Genomic DNA, 27,142 nt, shown 5'->3' on the forward strand with positions numbered 1-27,142 from the left:
GAAATTGTAATTAATCTCTTTTACCAAATTCTCATATCTTTTCACTAGATTAAGAAGAAACTTTTCAAAATAAAGCTGGGTCTGTGTTAGTCCTTATACCTGCAGATTAAGGGCAAATGTACAAATTTCAGGGCAAGAGTACAAATGGAAATCTTTATACAGTAAGTCTAAATATTCAAAAGGCATAAACCAAATGAATTAAATGGTACATAAAATACATTCTTTCCTCTAACCTCGAGGATGTGTCCTCACAAGGATAACCATGAGACATATCCTCATAATGACTCAGAAAGTTCAAATGCAGAATGGTTGCCCTCCTTGGAGATCCAGGCCAGAGTGTGGCTCTGTGAAGAGAGCCTTAAACCAGCCCAGCTTCTGGCCATGGCCTGCTTCGTTGGTCCCTCACACCTCCCTCCAACCCACATCTCTGTGAGACTCGAGCTCTCATGTAGACATTTGGGATGCTCACAGGATCCAACTCCATCCACACACTTCAAAATGCCCACCTCTTTGCCCCATCTTCCAGTTTATTGTCCTGCACACCTGCAGTGTGGTTCTCCTTCAGAAGAACAAACCTGGGAAAAAGGCAATTCACAGTCTTTGAAGTGAGTTCCAGTCACTGGGGTAATGCATTCCAGGGTCCTTCACGCCCAAAGCACAGTCTCAGGTGGGGGTGGGCTCCCACAGGAGGAGGAATGCAGCCAAGGAAGAATGCCCAAAAGCATGGGCCCCAAAGCAAGAGCGCTCTTGTCCAGGGCTAAGGACAGTACTGGGCCATGTGTCTACAGGGACTCTTAAAAAAATAGACTTCTATTTTGACCACATCCTTGGAAAAAGCTTCACATACACTCATTCACAGATATGCAGACTCTTCCAAGCTGAGATAGAAGCTGTCTTCTCCTCTCCTCCACAGCATTTATCACATAATATATTGTGTTTGGTGCCTAGTGTATTCAGTAAACTGAGTAACTGAATGACACGAATCAATAAATCAATACATCAGGTACTAATGCAAGGAAATCCAGTTTATATTCTCTCTCATCCAGTATCATTGCACACCAGGAGTAGGATTAGGCAGGATAAATCCAATTACAGAACTCCCTTTTCTTCTGCATCTTTGTATAGTCATTCACGTATTATAGATTATTTAAAGTATAAGTGTGTTCATGAATATATATGGTGTAACTAAGAGACTGATTTTCATGGGGACAGTGGGAAAGTAACTGTGTCAATTTTTAGTCACACTCTGTGGCTATTTCTACAGTAAAGTGTAAAAGATTTAGAAAAAAATCTTAGGAATCATCTAGTTAGTCACTTCACAGGTAAAGAAACAGCATCAAAGTGAATAAATAACTTGGCCAAGCTCACAAAGTAGTCAGTGGCAGAATGGGGTCCAGTTCACCTGCCTGTAGCCTTATGCATTCTTCAGACTAGAGCTCCTACATCTACACTTTCCAGTAGAGTAGCCACTAGCCACACATGGCCATTCAAACTGAAATTAAATAAAATGAAACAAAATCTAAAATCTAGTTCCTAGCAATCGCGCTAGCCACATTTCAAGTGCTCAATAAACCACATATGGTTAGTGGCTACCATACTGGATTGAGCAACACAGACCATTTCCATTATTCCAGAAAGTTCTGTTGGTGCTGGTCTAGATAGAAAACAAATCTAAATAGTAAATAAGTGTATGTTATGGTCCTAAATTTCAGTCTTCCTTCTACCTGTCGTGGGATATTTACATTTTAGTAGCTAATGTTTCTTAGCATTGCTGATTTAAAATAGGAAAAGCACTTACACTTTCTTCAATAGAAATATGTTTTATTGAGCATCGTGTAGGGTGATAGACCTTTGCAAACCACAAATTTATTTCCTTTATGGTGCGCTAGGGGAAGCATGCTTAATCACAGAGGGCAGAGAAAGCCTGTTAATTTTTCTTACTTTCCGGATCATTTCCATTTTGGATGCAGCAGTGAGAAACAATTTATTAAATATTTAGAAGGGATGGAGTGAGCTAATTTCAGCCCTGGATATCTGGTGAGAGGTGACAGAGTCTCTGTTTGGGGACCTAATCGGAACATAGATTCTCAAATACCTAGATCTGTCTTTAATCTGCTGGTGGTAGTTAATGTCCAAAATTTAGTCTGGGGTCCTGGTTTTGTCAAGTGGTAAGAAAAATGAATAGCTTCTTTAATTTCCTGAATGTTAAGAGACCTCTCTTAAAGAGGTCAGAGCATGATTTTGAGAAATACCAACAAATAAATCATCTGGGTTTAATATTTTCCCCGAAAGTCAGCACATGAGATAAAGAAGTCAAAAAGAATTTATTCTTTTAAAAAAAAATTACTGCATTTAAAATTTCTTTCATCAAGTATTCATGAATTAACATAATAATGTGTCATCTAACTGACAATCTCTAAAGGAGACCTGTTTTAGAGGAACTTCTTCAAATAATAGAAATTATGGAGTGATCTTATTGAAACAACAAGAACAACAAAAAATACCAAATACTTAAACAGAAATAACTATCTCAAAACTAGGAACTCCTTCCAGTGATGAGAAGTATGACAGTTTGAATGGCAAAACAATGGAGGAAATTCAGAAAGTGGAATTGAGTAATTTTCATATTCAATAATTCATTGTTTTAATGTAGTCATAATTATTTATTTGCTAGGCACTGACCTAGGTGCTGAGGATGTAAAATATACGGCTTGAAGAATCTGCTGCCTAGTCAAGCAGATTTTATAAATATGCAAATATATTAAAATACAACCAGTTAAAAATGTGCTTGAGAAACATGGAGGACAAAAACAAGCCCTGTCTGGGTGCATTGGAGAAGGTTCACAAAGGAAGTGAGTTATGGCCACTGAGCCTCGAAGAATGATTAAGACCTTTACATGGAGATTAATTTGAGACTGGTTGGGAAAATACAGATGCTTCAGGGTGACTGAAGACAGAGTCCATAGAAGACTCGAAACCAGAGATGAGGCTCTCCCATCTCAGCACGATCCCACTCTTTTCTTGTTTATGCTGTGTTCCTTCATACCCCGTTCAACTAAATCATGGGCTTTTACACTGAAAACATGTCAGCACACTCTCTTATATTCTAAACATTTCCCAATAGTTGCTAGTTTGGCATTTCCACACACTTAAGCTATGAAATCTGAATCTTGTAAAACATCGCTTGAATTATACTCCAGACATACATATAATAGGGGCTAGAGTTTATATTTCTTGACCTTCCCTCATCAAACATCCAAGGAGAACATGGAATTTTATATAAGTACATCTTAAATGAATCTTTCTTAAGTAAGACAAATTTCCAGTCTTTATTTCAAATTTCCTCTTACTCTTTATAAACCAAGTTTGTGTATTTTCTGATCTTGTGACAAGGTTAATAGCTTTCAAAAAGTTGTAATTAAAGTCTGTTGCACCAAACCCTTGAGAAAGTCTGATACTCACATTTTATGACTCCAATAAGTTAGATTACATGTGTTATCATTTTCCCCATAGAAACAGACTTTTAAAAGTATTTTCTTCATTTTGCCTAACTTTTATTAAATCATGGAAAAATTCTTAACTCAGAAAGGAAATAATTTTAAATGGCTTAATAGATTGGGGCTTTTATTTTCACCTTCACAGATGGGCCACCTCTTTTTCGTTCCCTGTGTTTTTTATTACAGAAGCTGGTTGTATATTCTTGTATGCAGAAGTGACCAGCAGCTTTCACAGCTTCAAATTTTACTGTTAGCCATCAGGGACAGAACAGGAACTATGTCCGCCCCCTGCTCACACGAGCATCATTTCCTAATAGCAGGCAACCAGAACTTACCTTAAAACACCTCCCAAGAGGCACCCTAAAGCACATCATTTAGAAACTCTGCATCCTGTTTAAGTAATTAATACCTCAATCAAATTTGTGCTAACATCAGTAGTGTCAGAAAAATTCATTATTTTTTCCCATTCCATGATCTATCAAGTGAAAGACTTTTTTTTAATTAAAAAATGTTATTTTTACAAACTGGAAAGTGTAGCCAATGCATAATGGTTATAGCAACATCCATTTCCTAACTGCCTGCTTTGAAGATTAACGTGGATTGATAATTCGACCTACTTTTTTCATAATGGCTTTCTGAACTGCATTAGAAACCTTAGACCTACATCCACATCTACAACACGCTCCGTGTTAATGAGACCATGTAACTAAGATGATTTCTGCTTTGCTGTTTTAATACAGAAGTCCTAAACTGAATTCCTCCACTGGCTCTTGTACTGAGAGGTAATCTCGAGGCCTTTAGGGTAGGACAGTAGCTCTAGGATGACTCAAGTGAATGCCCATGAAAAATCTTGTCATTCCTATCTTGAGACACCACTGTCTAAGGTTTGAGGAAAATCTTGATTTACTCTATGTGTTCATTATTCATTCCTATAATTTTTATCATACTCAAAGTCAGCACCATTGTGCCTACAAGCACCTACGAGGCCATTCTACTATTGCCCTTCCCTCTCCACATGCCCATCTTCTAATATCTACCTATTGCCTCCTCTGTGCTCTTTGAACACACTCAGCATGTGCCTGCCTCTTGGCCTTCGCACTTGCTGTTCCCTTGCCTGGAGCATTCTTCCCCCTTCTATATGTCCGGCTCTCTGCCTGACCTCTTTCAGAGCTCTATCCAGGAGTCACTTTTATCCTAAAGCCCTCAGTGAGCCCCTAATTTAAAATATCACCACATCTACTCTCAGTCCCTACCCCCATGTGTCACCTGACACAACTTTATATTTTACTTGTTTATTTTATTTTTTCACTGTCTTTCCCCATTCACTAGAATAGGATGTCCAGGAGGGCATGCTTTTTATTTATTTTGTTCACTACTGTATCCCCAGTGCCTAAAACATTGCCTGAAATTCAATGGGCATTCAATAAACTAAGTGGATGAATTCATAAACGACCCCAAAAGGATTCACTGAGCAATTACTCTATGCCAGCTCCAGTGCATGAGAAAAGATGTTTAGGGTACAGAAAGAAGTAACCCGACAATTACAAAACGGTTGGTAAATTCTGGGAAAGAAGTGCTGTCATAGGGGTGCTTTGGAGAACAAAAGAGGGGGACCTAACCCCAGGGGCAGGGGCACTGAGCTCTGAGTTATGGAATGGGTGGAGGAGGGATGACTAGACAGGAAAAGCCTACTAAAGGGACAGACTGTCAGAGGGGCAGAGGGGCAGAGGTGTCTTATGTGGCGAACCATAACTACTGCAAGAGCTCGGGCTTTTCTCAGAAGCCATGGAAAGCCGTGGAAAGATTTTCCAGCCCAGGAAGGGTATGTCTTTTAGAGATTAGTCTTTTAGAAAGCTCTCTCAGGCAGCACTGTGCAGAAAGGACTTAAGAGGACTCAAAACACAGTGGCTTTTTAGCTGGATGTCACATTAGCTTCCGTGAGAGAGAAGAGAGTTTGAACAAGAGCATAGCAATGCAGCTGAACAAGAGGGCTGGACCAGAGACATATGTTGAGTAAGTACAGGATCTGGTGGACCTGGAGCAGGAGGTGTGAAGGAAGGATCACTCTCAGGCCCGAGTAACACGCCTTTCGTAAAGGCGATCACCAAATAGGAACTCTCATATTTCTTTAACTTACTTGCTTGTCATATTCTACACAATATTTTACATGATGTTTAGAAATGAAATCCAGCAGGGGCGGGGGAAGACAGGAAAGGAAATCAGTGCACTGTATGATTTCTTACTTATTTCCAACTTTTAACTTTCTATAGCTCTCCATGGTCTTTTCTGAGAGATCATGAAAACTTAGGTGTAAAATTTTATCTGCAGATAAGGGGTGTTACTACACACTTAGAATTTTTCAGTGGCTCGTCTGGATTTTATCTTTTGAAGAAACTTATTGCCATTATGCAAAAACCCTTTAATGAAAAAGTTAATACATTCTACATTTCCCAGGACCTATACTGAAATGAGTATATTTCATGGTTTAAATGATAGTTTAACACTTATGGAGTTAAACTGAAAGAAATTTAGTTTAATATGGTGAGATTTTATATGTTACACAGTTCTCAGTCCTAAGACATATACAAAGAATTGATTACATAAAATAAAGGAGACCAGATTATTCTCATCTTAATTGGTTGTATACAAAGAATATGCAGATATAAAAGTGCCCATCAAGAGAATAAGAAAGAACAATTCATTGATTGATAAAAATGGACTAAAAAGATTGACTCTTTGGTTGGAAAAACTATTTGATTCAAACTTTTGAAGGCATGGGGATAACAATAACAGAATTATTTTAGAATATTAGAACACAAGAACAATTGATTTTAATTTTAAGAATAATAAGCACTAGCTTGACTAGTGAATAATGAGTTTATGACATTCTTCATTCAAGTCACTATTCAGGCTGAGAATAAAGGATTAAGATAAGATTAAGATGAGAATACACGATTAAGACTAGATAAATCAGTGAATGGTTCTGTGGCATTTGCCCATTATTTTAAAAATTTGTATGTGTACTAGAAACTGAAAACTAATCAAATGTAGGTATCTTAACCAACTGGTAGTGACAACTCTAACCTTAAAATCAATTTTTGATCTGTGAAGCTTTCATTTGTAAGCTTAAATCTAATGACTTCAATGTCACAGATATATAATGGGATTATTAATCAGTGGATACTCAAAAGAAAATACATTTAAGCAAAATATTGATTAGTAAAATAGCCCTTTGGGGAGTGTGTGTGTGTGTGTGTGTGTCTGTGCTTTAACTCGAATGTATGTCTGTGCCTTATGTTCAACATCACTTTTTTCCCAGTTCCTTCCTAGTAATGGCTGACACTGTCTTTGGTTTGCTACCATCTTTCCTGCCAGTGAGATCAAAGGAGCATATGCACATTTTTGGTAGCGGAGGCTATATTCTTGGCAACATAGTTATGAACAATACATGTATTCACAATGCAAAATTAAAGTTATATCTTAAAATTTGCTTTTATTTTTGGAGTTTAGCAAAGATGGCAATAGTTTTCTAACAGTGATAAATATAGTATATTAATTTTTTAATAGCCATCCCTTGACTTTTATTAAATATAGTGTTAAAATATGCAACTAATGTAATTTCACAGATTTCAGAGTTATAAGTAGTCTTTCTAAATCTCTGACTTAACTCTGATCATGCAACAAAGACCTAATTAAAAAATACCAGATGTTTGTCTCTAGTTAAAACATTTGATTTAAAATTTGCTCTTATTTTCATCTGAAATATTTCTTTCCAGGGTTATACATCAATATAATGAAATGTCCAGTTTTAGTGAACAATATTTTTTCAAGTGACAGTTAGGTTTATAATGGGAAACAAACCTTTTTGAATTGAACATACACATTCTCAGTCTAAACACTGAATTAATGTACTTTTGGTTATATGGTTTCCTTTCTAACATCAACATTTTCAGAAGTGAAATACTCTGGAGACGCTTGGAAAAATGGAATCATAGACACTAATAAAACCCAAGTCTTTTCTTCACTCTCAGATCTCCTATCACTACAATTTCCAAATTCTGCCTTTGCTTAGCATTAACATTCACTTCCCAAACAATTTACCCAAGTGAGGAAATGATTAAACATGTTTATGTGCTAAGGGGAAGGAATTAGCCGAGAGCAGACGGTTCTGATGCAGATGTAGGGATAATTGGTTGAGATAGATCCCTGAGGGCGGAGGCGAAGATGAATTCCAGAGTGGACTGGATGCATTCGCCCTGTCTGGAAAGAGAGCATCTTCTTCCTCTGCTGTAGTGAGGAGGTCCACATGGGTTTGAATCGATGAGAGACATGGCATCGGGGGAACTTATACCTGAAAGCCTCTGTTTTCCCTGCAAAATCTTAAACAGGGAGAATTTTAAATGGAAGAAGTGAGATAAGTGACGAGAAAGTCAGACTACACATATATTGGATCACAAGCTCATTAAGAAGGTGGTTGGTTGAGGAAATCCAAAAGGAGTATATATAAGGGTGATATTGTGCAGTGTACTTTCAATAACCTAAATCTGACCATATGAGGAAATTAATAGTCTTCCTGTGAAGATTATGAAATAATTTATGAGGAACAGATTCTCAGAATGTTCCTAAACATTGTGTATTTCTAATTTTTAAAAAATGTTGCATGACCAATTCTTCCTCTAATTATCACCCTAGTACTTTATTTTATGGCAGAGTCTAAATGTAAGGTGCTGCTTATACTGAAATATCACACATGGAAAATAAGTTAGCCATTAGTTTAGTGTAATGGAATAAAGAGTTTTTTTGCATGGGATGATAGGGAATCTATAACTTTGTTTAAATACACTAAAATTAAAAGTAGTTTTTAAAGTATTAGAAGAAAAGTGCTTAATGTTTTTATTTTAAAATAGACGTCAATAGTCAGAACTATAGCTCTCTTTGTGTTCTTTTCCACTATTCCAAAGTGTGCCTTGCTCTAAATAAAGCCAACAGAATGCCAACACTGAATTTGTGGTCAAAAACTGCTAACTCTCAGAACTGCCACATTTTCATTTTAAAAGTAAATATTCCCATTCATCTTCCTAAATATTATATTTCTTCTTCCCCTCCCTCTCTGGCCCCAGTGTCATAGTTTATGCAACAGCTGACAGCATCTTTTGTTCCCTTTTCTGGTGCACACTAGGTGTCACAAATGACCTTGGCACCCCCTAATTTGTAAACAAGTTTTTGTGCAAGTCAATTGGCCACGTTTCATAAGAGGAAGAATAGAACAAAACATGTTTCTTTGTAATGCCATTCAATCATTTCCTTTGCAAATCTGCATACTGAAGTTTTGCAGATGTCCTAGAACACGTCCATTTGCTGGGAACTGCATTGCATTTTAAGTGCTTCTGGCAGCAACATATACAGCCTTCTAAATGAGATTGATGTGATAGATTTGCAGGTATTTGAAGAAACAGATGCGCTGAAGCAGCAAAGATTGTTTCTCTTTTCAAAGGACAAATCAGAATCCTACTGCATATGCTTAATTTTCTTCAAAAGAGAATAAGACAACAGGTTTATACTGTACAGCACAGGGAACTATAGTCAATATCTTGCAGTAATCTATAATGAAAAAGAATATGAAAACAAAAAAAGACAATAAGAGAAAAGATCCAGTGTGTACTTCCAACCGAAAATCTTCGTTTTCCTTGATGCACAAAACATAAGCAATATTTCAGCGTGGTAAAGAGAACCTTACAGAATAGGATGGTTTTAATTGATCATTTAAGTTTAAATGGTTACGATATTATGGTAATTGAATTGGTTTTCTTTTTTTAGGGTCCTCTGGGGCCTCCAGGACATAAGGTAGAGTATAAACAATACTGTGAAAGTAATTATACTCCCATCTCCTAATGGCTAACCTGAGAGGGGAATGGAATTAGCTACTGTAAGCCACGGCGAAGCAGTCTGGCTTGTGCAGTCTGCTTTCTAAAAATACAATCATATAATGTGAATCATTAGATTTCTAATCGACTCCAGTATAGAAAGTAAATAAATCCAGAGCACACTCTTTAAAATAAGCTGTCTGCTCAACTTGTAAGTTACGGAGTTTTTAATTCAAAGACTGGTAAAGCATCATGACAAAACTTAGAATGTGAAGGGTCATACAACATCGCAAATTAAATGCATGTTCTTGCACAATATGTGATTGTCAAATGAGGATTAAACATACCAGAACAAAGGATATACTTGTGCTTGGTGGCTGTATTCAAGTGGCCCACTAGTGTCTTCCTTTACTGAGGTAACCTGAAAAGTGGCTTCCTGATTATCATTTCAGCATTATCCACTGCCATCAAAATTGGCCATTGCATTCTGATGGAGAGGGTCTAGCACATCTAAAATTCCATCAGTCCTATAATAGTGAATCTATCAATAGCAGGAAGATGGCCCTTTGCCAGCAAAATATCACTAAGTCCCCATTCCCCATCACACCTCCCACCCGACAAGGGGGACAAAAAAGGATATTTAACCTGCGGAAAACTAAAGAAAACAATTGTATTACAACAGGTGGAAAAGTGATTATTCTTTATCTTTGGAATCCATCAAAGATAGAGACTTTTTATCCCCCAAGCTTGGGCATGTGGCATCTGTTGAAACATAATCCTACAAACCAAGTAAGAGCCAATGCATTGTGAGACAACTTGTGTATAGGAACACGTTGTCCTTCGCAATAATGTCTCTATTAAGCATGGTGTGAAATTGTAAAGCTACCCTAATCCACATGCCACCAGGATAAAATTACTGCCTCAGGCTTCGGGAAGTCCTTTAATGACCCACTCAATATAATCACCGAGAAAGCACTAAGGAACTTGCCATCTGATTTTGCTTTGCATATAATGACTACATTTTAACAGATTTTATTTTGGGGAACAGTTTTAAATTTAGAATTACTATTTTAACTTTTTTCCCACTGTTATTAAAGAAATTTCATATCATACATCTACGAAGAAAATATCTGTTTTCTAGGGCTAAACCAAAAAGAAGCACATTCTATTTAAAAATGGTTTCCCCAGAACCTAAAATGGAACTGTATGGAGGGAAATGACATCACTATTTGAAAACATTCGTTAATGTTTCTGTATCCAGTTGAATGTCAGATTTTCTCAAGTAATAATTAGCTTTCTTACTCTCGGTTTAACCACATATGTCCAACCGTTCTAATCACCCCAGTGCATGTGTGCACACATCCAAGCAGGTGTGCGCGTGCACACACACACACACTCTTAACATAATGCTTTATGTGTAGAAGTTGTGTTGTTCCTACTCAGTGTTTAAAATTTGTAACAGCCTTTTTAGTCTACTTTGGAAGATCTATTCACACTCATGTGGTTTAAATATACTCCCTGAGAGTCTGGGAGAAATACTTCAAATACAACAAATTTAAGTTTACAACATGGGTTCCTTATTTAACTAATTATGTAACAAGCGGTTGTTATTTTAGTTACCTTTCATTTTATGGTATTTAAACCATAAGAGTTACTGCTACTGCTGGGCTTTTTCCAAATGAAACTAAGCCTATTTAATTCTTAAAAGCACCCAAATTTAGTGTCATGTGACCTTTTGATAGATACGGATCTCAATTTATGATATGTTTCTTTAAAATCATAGTAGGATTAAGCAGATATTTAGAAATATGTTTAAATTTAACTTCATGGTTTCTGGAAAAGCTTGATAAATCTGTTTGTTTACATTATTGTGTACTTGAACACAGCAGATAAGGTCTGAAAAACATAGCCTCCCAGACATGTTTTAGCAATTTAATGAAGTAAATTTATGGCTGATATAACTAACGCAATATAAATTTAGAATTGAAATATTTTGTGATTATGATATCAATTTAATATAATCATGTCTCCTTAGGGTTCTATTGGAGCACCTGGAATTCCAGGGATGAATGGGCAAAAGGTGAGTTCTATCAAAAATGCTATTTTTGATAATTTGGAGAGGATTAAAAATCAAAAAATTATTTTAGTCAGTGATGTTGGCAGTAAGTTTATCTGCTTATAAAAATATTACATATACTTTTGAAATATAGGAAAATTATGGTGCAAATGATCAAATTAGTTTAACTTTTAAGCTAACGCATTAAATAGCAAGAAATTCTTAGACATTTCTCCATTTTATTTTGCTGTGTATGAGATATAACTGTATCTTTCTCATAAATATATGTGGAGTGTGGGAAATGCTGTATTTACTATCAATTATAATAAACAATATGTGTTCTAGTTTATTCTTGCTATGGCTGAGTAATATGTATTATTTCTTTCATTAATGAAAGTTATTCCTACAGAAGGACTCTATTAGAATCTTGTGAATTCAGAAGCAAGCTTTTCCCATGTTAAGCAAAATTAGGAGTTAAATGGACTTGCTAAGCTCTGGTATTACACTTTTATTGTACTGTTTATAATGAAGGGAAAAATAAAGTTAAAAAAAAAAGCCAACAGCTCTACACAGACATATCTAGGTGCCCATGTACTTTTATTCTTGCAACATACCTACCAGCTGGGCAAAGCATCCAGCTTTATCCCACAGGTGGCTCTGGTATTCTGTGCTCTCTGATAGTGCTGATTGGCTTTTCAATCTGGAACCTCTACAGAGACCAGGAAAGCCATTGTGGTGGCTACCGAAGCCACTATCTGGGCCAGTTTGCCAGGAGCCAGAGAGCTGAGCTGGGGACTTTCCTGTCTCCCTCAGAGCTTTTGGACTGGCCCTTTGAACTCCTGTGATTCATCAGCTTGCTTTCCCTGAGGACTTTAAATTCATGCACTCTGAATTGAATTCTAAACTCATGAGGAGTCCAACCCTTCCGGATAGAATAAACCTCCTGGTGACCTGTTCCATCCTGTCCATCTTTTCTTCTGCAATGAGATGTAAACAATAACCATTCAAAACCTACTGAGTCTGCCACTTAGAGTCTATGTGAATTTTGGTGAAGTCCTTGAATTCTTCAGCCTCTATTTCCTCATCTGTAAAAGGGAGACAATAGCAATCCCTACCTAATAAGGTTAATGTGAGGATTAAATGAGGAACTAGGCATAAAACCCTTATTACATGTTTGATATTACTATTAAATTTTCCTTCATCTCATTTTACTGAAATTCTGGAAATTTGATTGATCTCTGTTTTGAGAGATGCTCTATTTCCAGAATTCCTCTATTCCCAAGTGAAATTAGTATTCTCAACCAAATCTTGAGGTAGCTTGTAGTCCACAAGTCAAACACTGGGCATTCCTCAGTAGTTAAATGCCCATGTCACAGCCCTATTTTCCACTTAGTAAAACGCATACCCATTTGCCTCACAAATCTTGGGAAAGACAGAAGATTAACTTTCTGTTTAGAACATTGGAGATCATGGAGGGAAACATAAGCAAACATTTGAAAGTGTATTCATTCTATGATGGATTTGAACATCATATAATCCAAGATGATATTTAGAAAGGACGAAACATGGATATAACATAAATGTTGTTTTTAACATTTGATGAAAAACAACCCTTGTACGCCTAAGGTTAACATTTTGCTTTTTCTTCTTTGTTCCTTTTCTTTTTTCAACACTGAGACAATCATGAAAATTTATAGAAACCTTTAACCTGAAACAAAACAACTTTAAAACTGTCACATATATACTTATGAAGACTGCATATTCTTTATTTTTGCAAAGGAAATATGCAATTTCCTTAGCAAGAGAAAGGAATGTGACATTTTCTTGTCCTAGTCACCGAGTTTAAATTATATTTCAAGGAAATAGACAGTTAATACTTGCAGTTTTATGTCTTGTTATACATCTTTATGGCATTTTAAAGTGTTTTCTGTAAAACCAAGGGAAGCTAAATGATTTCATACTTTTATGAAGGTATCAGCAAAATGAAGTTCAAGATTTGTTTTTCCTATTTAACCTAAAACTTTGTGTATGGAATTTCTGTTAATCCTAGCCATTATCTAACATTTGTAATATTTGTTGTATCATCTTTAGGAAAATAAGGTGTAAAAAACATGAGTCCAATTCAGTGAAACAGCAGGACACCTAGGTAGTAAAAAAAAAAAAAGTTGAAAATAGAGTAATCATTCTATACTTAGAGCTTTGGAATGTGGCTTGGTTCTCTAGAATTTATTTTTCTAGAAAGAGAGTTTACAATGACATTAGTAATTTTTAAAGCACCTTGATGTCCTTAAACTGTCTTGAGAAAATTTTTTTTTTGCACATTACAATTTCACTTTTCCAAAGAAGTACTTTAGATGCTTAGAAGATAATTTTCAAATAACAGTTAAGGTAGGATATGATTTCTAAGCTATCAGAAACATGACAAATAACAGCCAGAAAATAAAAAGATTTCTCAATTATAAAAAAAGAAAGAAAAGTAAAGGGTTTTAAGCAAATATTGTATTTGTTTTTTATTAAAATATTTTTTATCCATTCAGATTGATAAAATTGGTGATTGGTTTTGGCCAATAACTTGGTGGTAACATTTTTTACCCTATTTTCCTTTAAATTTTGGTCAACTTGATTACTGATCTGAATATTTCTTATTTTTGTAATGGTCGCCCAGTCCTCAGACCATGTTAGGAAAAAAGACTCACATAAGCAGTAACATGGTATTAAACTCCAGTCTAGCTTCTTCTGGTCTCACGATCTATCGAGGGCTACTAAGCACCCTTCTGTGAAAGTGGAAGGTGGTGTAGAACATGATCTCTGCAGTCAGAGAGAATTCTTCAAGTCCTTGTCCTCCCCTGGGCAAGTAATGTAATGTTTCTAAGGCTCAGGAGTAAAATATTAATAGAGACTTTGGAGTATTAACTAGATAATGTATCTAAAGTGAACATAATGTAATAGGCGCTCAATAAATATTATCAAGTATCTGTAATAGTATTAACACACTTTAAGAATTTCAACAAATGAGCCCTAGACTTACCCTCAGGCAGCAAGCAAAGCAAATTGAATTTATGATTGGAAGAAAATGAATATGCAGTTACGCATGAAGTACAATATTTCTCTGTCCCCTAGCTCTCTCCCCACTCAAGCACCCCATTCTCAGTTGCTGGAATTCAAGTACAATAGATAAGGGAAAGAGAAGGAGAAAGAAACATGTCACATTATTTCTTTTTTTTTGTTACAGTTGATTTACAATGTTGTGTTAATTTCTGGTGTACAGCAAAGTGACTCAGTTATAAGTATATGTATATTATTTTTCATATTCTTTTTCATTATAGGCTATTACAAGGTATTGAATTTAGTTCCCTGTGCTATACAGTAGGGCCTTGTTGTTTATCAATTTTACATACAATAAAGCTCAGTCACCAGTGTGGGGTCACATAGGAGCGCTGTCCCGGAGTCAGGATGCTCAGTGCTCTTCCACCTTATGTGCAGCCTTTGAAAGTTCCTTTTCCTTCCTGGGCTCAAGGCAGCTTTATTTTTAAATGAGAGAAAGGACTTTACTAATTTATTTTCTAAGTCTCTAAGAGATATGGTGCACTCACAGAAAATCACCTATGTCTTTTTCCAATTCAACCAATTTCTAGCATCTTCTGGTCCCAATTCTGAAAGCAGTTGTTTCCAAAATTTGGACTTGTTTCCAATAGCCAAAGCATTTAGAGCAAATTTAAAACTAGGTCTTACCTAAACATATGAAATATTGCCTTCTTTGCCTCTCACTAATTGTATTATTGGGTACAAAAACTTTTGTAATTCTCATGAGTAGATCTAGTTGATTCAGAGGTATAATAAACATTTTATTTGTGCTCTGTGATTCATTCCCTCTCTCTCTCTCTCTCTCACACACACACACTCACACAGACACGTGCCTGAAGAGATATATCTGAATATTTGTCAATTAAAACCATACTTCTCAGATATACTGGAGAAGTGGCCTTTTAAAATAATTTTGTGGTAGAAGCATTTTTTAGACTAAAGAATCCTTTGACAAAATTAAATGCTGTCCATAATTTTTGTTTGTATTTATATATATATACACAAATGTGATATATAAATTATATATCACATATATACATATATCTACCTATATATCAGAACTTTAATAATTTTAATTCTTAGTAGGTGTTATTAGAACATTGCATTTTTCTGCTTTTTCCACATTTTCACATTAATTGGCATCCGTAAGAATAAATCATTACAATGACCCTGTATTTGAATAGCAAGCAGTGTCCAGCACTGCGCAGACACCATAGAAGAAAAGGTCTGGGAATAGCGATAAGGCACATTAAAGGTCTACTTTGTGCAGCTCTTAGTTCATATCCTTAATGTTAAATAAAGAGTTTCAGGATTAAAAACAAATTATTTTGTCTAAGCAAGCTAGAATTTTTCTGAGGACCCAGAATCAAAGGTTTGTTTCCAAAGCAAAAGATAAATGTCAGATGATCTTCTTTCATGTATTTTCCAAATACTTTCTGGAGTTTCATTATATTTAAAACTTCAAAATACAATGTAAATGAAATACTGATGTTAGTGTATCATCTTTGAATCTATCCCAGATAGCCATGTGATTTTTAAGTAACATTAAAATTTTATTAGTTTATAGTTATGGTATTTAGAGTTCCTTTTCATCTCCTACCCATGAATCTCACAGTTCTTCACTGACCTTAATCCTCACAGCATACTTGTAATGACATTTTTATCGTAAGCATATTTAGAGAGCAGATAAATGGAAGCTCTCAGACTTCCAAAGGTCAAGTTGTTTATTCAAGCCTGTACGGTGGGCTGTGTGCAGTAAACTCAGCATTTTTCATTCCTGATTCACTTTCTCTAGCCACTAAGTACACTCTTTTCTTTTGCTGCCTTGGCTTTATCATTAAAAAGTCTGAATTAAATTCCTGAAGGACTTGAATATGTTGTAGTTCTTATTTTCTGGTTAATTAGCTTAAATTTACCCAGTGATCTATTACCCAATATATTTATAACTTCCCAACTTTTGACTTTAAGAAAAGATATCTAGAGTAAATGAAGTGATTGATTTTTTATTTCAGAGGAGTTTAATAGTTTAGGGAAAGTATCTTATGGCAGTTTAATCCTTTGGGGATTAAAGCTGAGAATTAAACTGTTTTTATTAATTTTTCTACCTTTTAAAGTTAGTGACTGTGCACATAAGAATTCTAAGAACGCATGACTTATTTTCTCCAGTAACTATGATAATAGGATGCTATCTTTCTTCTTGAAGAAACACTATCACTTCCTATTACTAGGTATTTCTTTTTTATCCAGTTTTATTGAGATATAATTGGCACATATCACTGTATGATTTTTAGGTGTATAGCATAAAGGTTTGACTTACATATATAGTGAAATGATTACCACAATATGTTTAGTTAACATCTATCATCTCATTATAGTACAGTAAAAAGAATGTAAAACAGAAAGAAAAAATTTCTCCTTGTAATGAGAATTCTTAGGATTTATTCTATTAACAGCTTTCATATCTGTCATGCAACAATGGTAGCTATAGTCATCATGTGTACATTACATCTCTAGTATCTTATAACTGGAAGCTCTTGGCTTTGGTGCAGGTCATCTTCCTGAAGTGCTCACCTTCCTTCAGTTCCCTACACACAAAACCCCCAGTCCTACACCACTAGTGACTACAAGTCTGATCTCTTTTTCTATGAGTTTTTGTTTGTTTGTTTTTTGTTCATTTGCTTTGTTTTTTTAAGATTCCACATAAAGTTGAGGTCATAAAGTATTTGTCCTTCTCTGTCTGACTTATTTCACTTAGCATAACACCCACAAGTTCCATCCATGTTGTCGCAGATACCAGGATTTCCTTGTTTATTATAGCTGAATAATACACTACAACTTCTTCATCCATTCATCTGTGGATGGACACTAGAATTGTTTCGATGCTTTGGCTATTGTAAATAATGTTGCTGTGAGCATGGGGTGCAGATGTCTTTTTAAGTTAGAGTTTTCATTTTCTTTGGTTATATTCCCTGAAGTGGAATTGCTGGATCATGTGGCAGTTCTATTTTTAATTTTTTGAGGACTGTTTTCTGTAGTGGCTGCATCAATTTACAATCCCACCAACAGTGCACAAGTGTTCCCTTTCTCCACATCCCCACCAGCACTTGTTACCCTGTGTCTTTTTGATAATAGCCATTCTGACAGGTGTGAGGTGATATCTCACTGTGGTTTTGATTTGCAATTCCCTGATGATTAGTGATGTTGAGCATCTTCTCATGTGCCTGTTGGCCATCCATATACAGAGTGTTTCATATAGTAAAATCCCATGATCTCTAAGTTTGATTCATACATCATCAGGTATTTTTATACACAAGCTTACTCTTGAAGGGACTTTTCATTCAATTGTACTTATTAAGCACAATTATACTTTTATATAATTAATTTTAAGTTCCTTTAGAAAGGAATAAAAAGTTGGTTAAAAGAAGTAATGTAATGCTGGCTTGAAATAAAACAATTCTAGCAGGTTTTTAAAAAAAAACCTATTTCCCCCTGACTTCATTTGGGCATGTTACTATAATATTTAATACGAGTTATCATTCTACTAAATGCAAATATTGGGGAGGGAAGAATAAATAGTTGAGGAAATGAGATTGGTGAGGGAAGGGGTTTGAGAGGAAGGAAAGTGATCACAGGCTGTTGCAACAACAAAGCAAATGTATTTGAATTATGACATCACCAACTCCACTTGTTTTCCATTTTAACTGAAAAGACACTATATTTAATAGACAGAATCACCAAAATATTTATTTACTAAATCTGATTAAATTACATATTTAAAAAAATCTGGTGTTTTTTTAAAACTTACTTTAAATGTATTCATTGATTCATCTACCAGTTTCTTCAATCTTCCATTCGACAAATCTTTATTCAGCCCTTACTACTAAGTCCAAGACACCATCTGAGCACTGACATTAAAGCTGTCTCTGCCCTCATGGAATTTCAGCTAACTGTAGGATAGGAATATTACATGAACAGTCATACTAAAAATCTGTTAAATGACAGTGCTTTTAAGCACTACAGCAGAGAAGCACAGGGCATCCTGGCCTGGTGCAGAAAGGTCAAGGGATGCTTCCCTGAATAGGTGACTTCAGGTGAGACTTAAACATTTAACGGCAGTTGGCAAAGGGAAGAGAAAATATTACTATGTTGCAGTACTTACAGATTAACATAGACAATCTTGGTCTTAGCGTTTTGCTTCTAAAACACCATATTATGAACCACTGTAAGGTTTTTGTATTCATCATGGACTACTCTTCTTTCCAAGTTTCTGACAACTAAAACAGTAAGTCAATATCACTCACAAAGCCTGTTCTTGTATCATTAGATCTGATCTCTAAATGACACTCTTGATTCTGAATTTTGCACTAAATATGAGGCTGCTATGAAATAACTTATTGTAACAATCAGAACAGCTTCACGTTACCCAGTTCCATCCGTTTGATACCAGGCCAAGTTGCCAAGGGGTAGGAACCATTATCCAACTGTGAAACAGCATCAGTGGAGTTAATTTAGGAGAAACTGAATTTCTTTCAGGATCTTCTTCTCTGTCTTCTCTGCACGATGCAGAGAATAGAAGAGTGCAGTGTGTAATAATTACTGACATGTATTCAGCATTTACTGTCAGGCACTGTCCTAAGTTTTGTGTACCTGTTACTTCCCTTATTCCTCACAGCAATCCTGTGGAGTGGGTACATTTTATTAATGAGGAAACCAAGGCACAGAGAGGATAAATATTTTGTCCAGGGTCACCTAGGTGCTTGTGGTAAAGCTCAACTTGAAAGCCAGTCAGTCTGCTCCAACTGTTAAGGAGTGTAGGTTTTAAATTCAGAAGATCCCAGCTCTGCTATTCAGTATTTCTATGACCTCAGACCAGTTACTTTCCTTCTCTGAGCCTTAGTATCGTCATTTGTCAAATGAAGATTATAATGTTTACTTTAAAGTTTAATCAGACAAAACAAAGGAAGTAATGAATGTAATTGTTTATTAAAAGACATTATTAAATAAGAACAGACTGTTTTCCTCTTTGAATTGGGGGCATTAAGAATGCCAAGACTCAGAAACCTCCTGGGTGTACGAGTGGGTGTTAGTAAGAACCATTGTCTCTTTCTACTACTCTTCACTGATCTTTCAAATTTTTCCGGCTAGACATAACTATTTAACATTTCTATGAATAACTAGGCACATTCTCTTCCCATGTGAAAAGAGTAATTTATCATTCAAACTATACATAGATCTACTACTAGGAACTATACCTTAGGAAAGAAGAAATTAGCTGGGTTTTTAAACTTTAAAAATAGATATATTATCAAGGGCACATTATAAGTCACAGAATACTTAACAGAACTAGTCTTTAAATAAAGGTATTTACTGGCCAAGTAACTTGAAACTCCAGCCCTGACTCAGGCTTCAGCTTTGTGTTGCCCTGGCACCTAAACCTCACCACTGAGAACCCGGTTCTTCCATCTCTTCACTCCATCTTCCACATTGCTGCTTCCATCCTAACTCCTCCTCTCCGCTTGGTTGGAAGGTGGCTGCCAATCCACCTGGGGCTTCATTCTTTCCTGTCTGCGTCCAGAGAGTGAATGAGGGTCTTTGCGCAAACATCCGACACTCCTTTTGAGTGTCTTTGTCATTGGATACACACGGGTCACCGCTTCTCCCTCCTTCCCTTGCTGGGGGAATGAATGTCGGATGCTGATTAGCTGCTGCCACTGCAGTTTCTTTTCCAGCAGCCCCAGTCATGCGGAAAGTCGCAGTAAACACTAATTATCTAATTTAGAAGAGTCGTGTAGCACAAGGGAGCTGAACGAGTGTGCTGTTGCTGACTTATCCCAGTCCTGACAGACTTTTCATTTCACATACATTCTTCATCCATTTTGCTACTTTGTCTTCCTAAAACATGAGTCTTTGTTCTTAATCTTTTTTTTTTTTTCCATAAGAGAACACACAGAGAACAATTTCTTTGCTACACAGAAAAGAGAAGCCCTCCACCTCACCGTGGCATCATGTTTCCTGGCTGGTTTTTGCTGACTTTTGCGCCTTTTATACATTATTTAAAAGGGAAATACTGGGCAGTGTTTCCCTTAAACCCTCCTCTGCCCTGCTCCTCTTCTGCCGTCTCTAAGCCCTCTTATGGTGTGACCCTCCCATGGGGTGAGGAGTCTAGAGGGCCAAGAAGACATGCCCATGCAAAGCCCAGCTCCCCACTTCTAGATTACAGCCCAGGTACCCAGGGCCCAAGAATTCCTGCCTCCACTGTGCTGAGTCCGCTTCTACTGCCTGTATTGGCCTCTCCCCCAGATCTGTTTTCCCGCAGGTGGACCACAAAGCAGGCATGTGCCCTGGTACACCTGCAGGTGTCCTGGAGCAGCTGCTGGTGGGAGCTGTGGGCAGAGCTTGCAGGCTGCAGGGTCCACACGCAACCTCCAAGGCCCTCCCTCATGAATTGGAGAACTGTGGTAGGGACGAGAAGGGAGGACTGAGGCAGGGAGGGTTGAGATGGGAGGTCATCCATGAGTACTTCTCCCCAGACCTTCGCTTTTTAAGGGAGGTGTACTCAAGGCAGATAATTCTTCTCATTTGTGTAAATTTCGACCAAATAAGCTCAACTTAGCTATTTCCTGTGACCTCTAAATGCTTAACTATCTCTTTGCATTTTAATTTCTTTGTTCAAATTATATTTTGTACATTTCTGTCTACATTAGAAGTATAGAAAACTCGGATAAGAAGTATTAACAAAAAAAAAAAAAAAAGAAGTATTAACCAGCAGACTTATTTCTGAAATAGTCCGCACTGTAGTATTAATACAGCTATCATGATTTCTTATTTTACATTTTTATACATTTATACTTTTAAAAAAAGCATAATGAAGGTTTGGTTATTAGATTTAGTTAGATATTACTTTAATCAGCTTAAGACCCATTTCAGTAAATTATCTGAAATAAAATATTTTCATTAAGTTTCTGGCTAATAGAGCTGTCTGCTTTTCTGCTAATTATTATTTATATTACCAATGTGGACAAAGAGATTTTAATTTTTAGAGAAGGAGTTTGCTGATAGAATAAATGAGGCCAACCTCCCCTGCAGGGATACCAGTTCTCTGATGCATAATCGAACCTAACTGCCCAGGCTGGGTTTTCTGTTTCTCTTTTACAATGTTACAAAGACTCTGCCTCCAGGAACGAAACAGAAAAAGCATTAGGTGCTGAGTATGCAAGGAGGAGCTAAAAATGACCGAATTGCTCCACATTAGAGAGAGTGAAGCTAAATTCCCAGGATAGCCTAGGAAGGAGGGAAGGAAGAAGGAAGGGGAGATGGAAGGGGAGAGAGGAGACAGCAGACATGACAAGAGACTGCATGCTCCATGATGGGACACCTTTCAGGGACACCAGAATTCAACCTTGAGCTCACAAAAGGCCTGAAGAGAGTGGATTTTGTTTCTTTCTTTTTTTGATGTAAAAGTAATATATTTTTATAGAAGAAAATTTGGGAAATTCATAAAGCATAAACCAGAAAAATAAAGTCACTCACAATCAGCTTCTTAGAGATAACTATTGCTAACATTTTAGTGACATTTAGATATCTCTTTTTGCCTATGTGCAAATATAGATTAGATACTGAATTTTCACTTGCATAAGATTATACAAAGTATTTTTGTAATCTGCCTTTTTTACTGAAGAATATGTAGTGGATATACTTCTATATTGATAAATAGATATCAACATTAACTTTAATGGCTACATGGCATTCTACAGTGTAGATGTACTTAACTGTAACCTGCTTGGATGATCACCTATTGGTGTATTTTAAGTGCTTTGTACTTTTGAGAGTGGATTTCTTGAGGCAACTGGTGAAGACCTGAGTGACCCATCTGAATTGGTCTGGAACAAATAGATAGGATTCGTACAGATGCAAGAACCCGAGCAGAGAGGCCCAGAGAGCAGGTCCTGAACTTCAGGAGCCTGTGGAATTAGAACTTGAGGCAAGTTTAACCAGATGTCTGAGGAGTAAGGAGCCACCAGAGACATCTTTAGTCCAGCAACAACAACAACTAATCATAATCATAATCATAATCATAATACGAAATCTTAATCCTTTAGAGCTGGGAGAGGGCTTGCATTTAATCTATCCCTACCCACTGCATAGAATAAAAGCCATGTCCCACAGAAGCTCAAGAAATTTGCTGTGTCCCAAGACCAGAAGTAGAAAAACCTGGGATTAGACTGGAGGCTTCCTGAAGCTGCTTTCCTATTTTATGTGAAAATTAAAGGCAAAAGAAACATAAGTATGAAGGAGTTTTTAAGAAGCAATTACTCAGAAGGAACACAAGATAGAGAATCAGAAGACCTGGATTCTAATGTCACATCTGCCTCTTTGCAGCTCTTTGCTTCTGGAAAAGTTACTTCCCCTCTCTGAATGTGTTTCTTCATCTGTTAAGAATGACTGGCCTGGTTCCTTTCAACTAAAACATTGCCCTGTTTTGTGAGTGCTTCTGCTTAGGGAGAAGCAGGTGTCAAAATGAGTTCATGGGGTAAATGGTGATGCATGTAGGTTCTGAAAGGGTCTGTGGGGAACTTGAGATGATGTGATCATTTACACAGCCGGTGTTGCCCCAGCTACTGCTCACCCTTCATCCGAGGCACATGGGGTGAGGGAAGGAGCAGATGGAGGTGGGGAGAAAACCAAATGCATGGAAATATTTATAATGGCCTGGTCTCTGTACCCACGGGCAGCTGTTGCACCTTTAGTCCTCTAGGCAAACACTCTTCCCCTGATATAGTCCTGGAATGACTCAGAGCTTTTCCTCGGAAATAATGAACGTTCTGCTCATTCCCAGCATCCTGCCCTTCACGGGCTCCTCCCCCAACTAACCGCGACCCTTCACTTACCTCTGCTTTTCAATTCTGTTTCGGTCTTACCTGCAGGACTTGGATGCGTCACTGCGGGGTTAACATCTCTCCCATCTTCTTCCTGGGTCCCCGTCCCTTTTCCCACCACTGTCTTTTGCCACAGCTGAGACACAGAACCATCTCTTGCCACTGAAATTATAGGTCTTTTCCAACTTCCCAGTAGAGGAGTCTTGCCATCTTCATCTCTCACCAGAGCCATAAGGGCTTCATGTATTTGCCTCTCCTGTATTCATTCATTTCTGTAACATAGATGTGCTGGACAATTATTATGTGCAAGGTATGGTTTCATTTGGAAAGAGGCATGAGCAAAATAAAGTTCATATTCTAGTGGTGGAGAGGGTGTGGGGCTGGGAAATGGAGTAGCCAAATAAAACATAGAATGTCCAATCAAATTTGAATTTCAGATAAACAACCCATAATTTTTAATATGATATGTCCATTCAATATTTGGGATATACATAACTAAAAATGACTTGTTTATTTGAAATTATAATTTAGTTGTGTGTCTTGCATTTTTATTTCCCAAGTCGCAATCCTAGTGGGGGACATAGAAAAGAAACAAAAAATTCTGCCTTAGGTGGTAATTAGCGCAATAAAGAAAGCAAAGATAGTGGGCATAGGAAGTGGTGCTGTGTGTGGCGGTTGTGGGGTGGATTCCAGGCAACCCCTGTAATAAGGGGACAGTTAAGCCAAAGCTAAGAGGATGAGAGAGTAAATCCCTGGATATCTGAGGGACGGTGGTCTGCGGGAGAGAACCCCAGGTGCACAGGCCCTGAGCCAGCTCCTGCTTAGCATCTTGAAACAGAGTTCAGTGTGGCTGGAGTGGGTGAGAGCGAAGTGGCAGCAGGTGAGCTCAGAGAAGCAGCAGGCACCAGACTAGCACGGGCCCTGCTGAGGATTTTGACCTTCTCAGTGCAACGGGTCAGACTTGGAGAGAACTGAGTGAAGGAATTCTAAGCCTGACTTGTTTTTAGGAGAATGCTGGAGATGGGTGAGTGACAAGGAGATGGGTTAGGAGGTCCCTAAAGTCAGCCGCTAACCTGCACGACTGTGGCTCCCTCGGCCCCTCAACATCCTCTACTCCAGAGCTGTCTTCTGCTCTCGACCTCACACCCATTAACCTACCTTGGAGTCCTGTGGTGGGTGTTAACTCCACAGTGGTGTCTCCATGGTGAAGTCTCACTGGATGTTGACCTGCTTGAATACCGATTGTGTGCCTTCCCTGCTTTTAAAGGCTTTTGGTTGATCACATCTCCTAATTATAGAATTTCATCATTTAAACCAATGCTGTTTGATAGAAATATAACACAAGCTCCAAATACAAGCCACATATGTAACTGAATTTTCTAGTACCCACATTTTTTAAAAGCTTTTTTTAAAAGCAGGTGATGTTAATTTTAAGACTATATTTTATTTAACTCAGTATATCTAAAATGATCATTCCAACATCATATAAATCAATATTTCAAGATTAATAGTATTCACATTAATGAGATATTTTACCTTTTTTTTTTAACAACTAAGTCTTCAAAATCAGTTTATGTTAAAACATCACATCTCAAAAACGAGCCTCATTTCCAGGGCTCAAAAGCCACACGTGGCTAGTAGTACCATACTGGACAATACAGGCTTAAACTCTGCCCATTTTCGAGGGTTAGCCCGTGTGTAGTCTTTATGACATGGAAGAAGGGGGACAACCGTCCAGAGAACAAATGGAATCAAATAATGTAAGACTGAGGGCATTTTTTCATATAAATTCTAAATACATTGGTGCTAGACATCTGTAAAATGGTGTATATTCCCAACAAAAAATAGATGACCAATTTTGTGATTATTCAGTTTATTTATACAGTATAAGAATCTACTATGGGCTACTCTGCTTTCATTAAGGCTATGTGGCTCGATTTCTGGTTTTTGATTCCAACTTGTCCCTCTACTTTGTGCTACTTAATACCAAGCTGCACAGTCCTAAATATGTTTAACTGTAACGTCAACAAAGATTTTGTTTCTTATTGAATGCAGTGATTGGCAATCTCCAATATACCAGTGGGTTGTGTTTTAGATGTCACGTCTGTATACAGACAACACATACAGACACAACTGTTCTAAGGATGAATTAGTTCAGCGGGCCAACTCACACAAACTTAAAAAGATGGTGGAGCTAAACCGTAGTATTAATGGAATAATCTGGATCTCCCTTAAGTCAAATTTCTTAAACTACGGGTGTGTATTCCTGGGAGCTCATGGAAGAGTGCAGGAGCACAAAAAGCCAAAGGGATTATCCAGGGCATTGATGACACTAAGTTTGGGGCTAGGATTCTTAGTTTATATTTTTGTGTGGTAAAATGCTACGTTTCTAGAAATTTCAAGGTAAAATATGTTGGTCATTTTCTGCCTCCTGCCTTCACCCAAGTTTATGTTCATACACACTTGCCGTTATGGGACTAGAGTGAAAGCCTAAACTAAAGTAGAGAGAGAATAAGTACGAACGGAGAACAGAAGCCCCATTTTTGTGATTCTTCCCAAATAGCTTTATCTGAAAGCCCCTGTGGATGCCTCACTGCCTTCAGAGACTCCTCCCTACCAAGGGTTGTTTACCCAGTAGCTGCCAAAGCCTCTGAGGCCCTGACACCTTACAGAGGGTCGCCCCACTCCCCACCATGCCTGCCTGCAAAAGAGGAGGGACTAACAGCCGGTCCTGCTCACCGCTCAAGCCACTGCAATCCTTCTGTGCACTGTCACTGTCGGGAAGAAAGGCCCAGTCCACCCAGTGTTTTACACAGTTATCAGCGACCAGTGCTGCCCATCTTCAGTCTATTTTATTATACATACGCATCAACCCCACTCTCTCCAGAGGTACGAGAACAACCTGAAGACTGATACCATATTATGCTCAGTATCACTCCTTCCGTCTGCGGCTGGTTCACATTCCTTATAGAGCAGTCCATGCCTTGTCCACCAGGAATATGTTCAAAGACCCCCAGTGGATGCCTGAAACCGAGGACAGTACTAAACCCTATACATACTATGTTTTTTCCCTATACATACATACCTATGACAAAGTTTAATTGAGAAACTAGGTACAGTTAGAGAACATCCAAACTGCCAGCATTCAGGGCCATTATTAACTGAAATAGGAATTACTTGAACACAAGCACTGTGATACCGTGACAGTCCATCTGATAACCTAGCTGTGGCTACTAAGTGACTAACGTGCAGGATATGCTGGACAAAGGGCTGATGAATCACGTCCTGCGTAGGAGGGAGCAGGGTGGCACTGGTTTTCATCACGCTACTCAAAAGTGTGCACAGTTTAAAACCTCTGAATACTTTGTTTCTGGAATTTTCTGTTTAATATTTCAGACCTTGGTTGACCACGGATAGCTGAAATTAAGGAAAGCAAAATCTGAGGATAAGTGGGGACAATTGTAGTTATTTTCGTCTTCTGTTTAGAGGAGTGCTTTCTGAAAATGCAGTGCTTAAGGGAAACAAATCTGTATCGGCAAGGTGAATATAACATTATACTATGCTAAACATTTAAAGCTATAAACCATTTTAAATTCCCATCACCAGAATGGAAAGCAATTGTGATTGAAGTAACAGTGAGCCATATTACTGTTAAAGACATTTCTCTTTAGCACTCAGTTTTGTGAGAAAACTACATTCCTTTCTATCTTTAAGTGTTCTTTCAAGCTGCACCTGAATAGCAGTACCTGAAATAATTGTAAGAGT

The 27,142-nt window shown here is 37.3% G+C and overlaps 1 protein-coding gene across 2 annotated transcripts in view; it reads left to right on the plus strand.

Moving 5' to 3' along the window:
• COL25A1 (collagen type XXV alpha 1 chain) overlaps positions 1-27,142 on the plus strand; it is a 409,478-nt gene that overhangs the window by 299,835 nt on the left and 82,501 nt on the right. For both annotated transcript variants that reach the window (XM_072972767.1, XM_072972769.1), the window contains 2 exons: positions 9,315-9,341; positions 11,397-11,441. In XM_072972767.1, the coding sequence (XP_072828868.1) occupies positions 9,315-9,341; positions 11,397-11,441 (72 nt within the window). The remainder of the gene's footprint in view (positions 1-9,314; positions 9,342-11,396; positions 11,442-27,142) is intronic.

The sequence above is a fragment of the Vicugna pacos genome, chromosome 2 (assembly GCF_048564905.1).
Source record: "Vicugna pacos chromosome 2, VicPac4, whole genome shotgun sequence".
NCBI classification, from domain to species: domain Eukaryota; kingdom Metazoa; phylum Chordata; class Mammalia; order Artiodactyla; family Camelidae; genus Vicugna; species Vicugna pacos.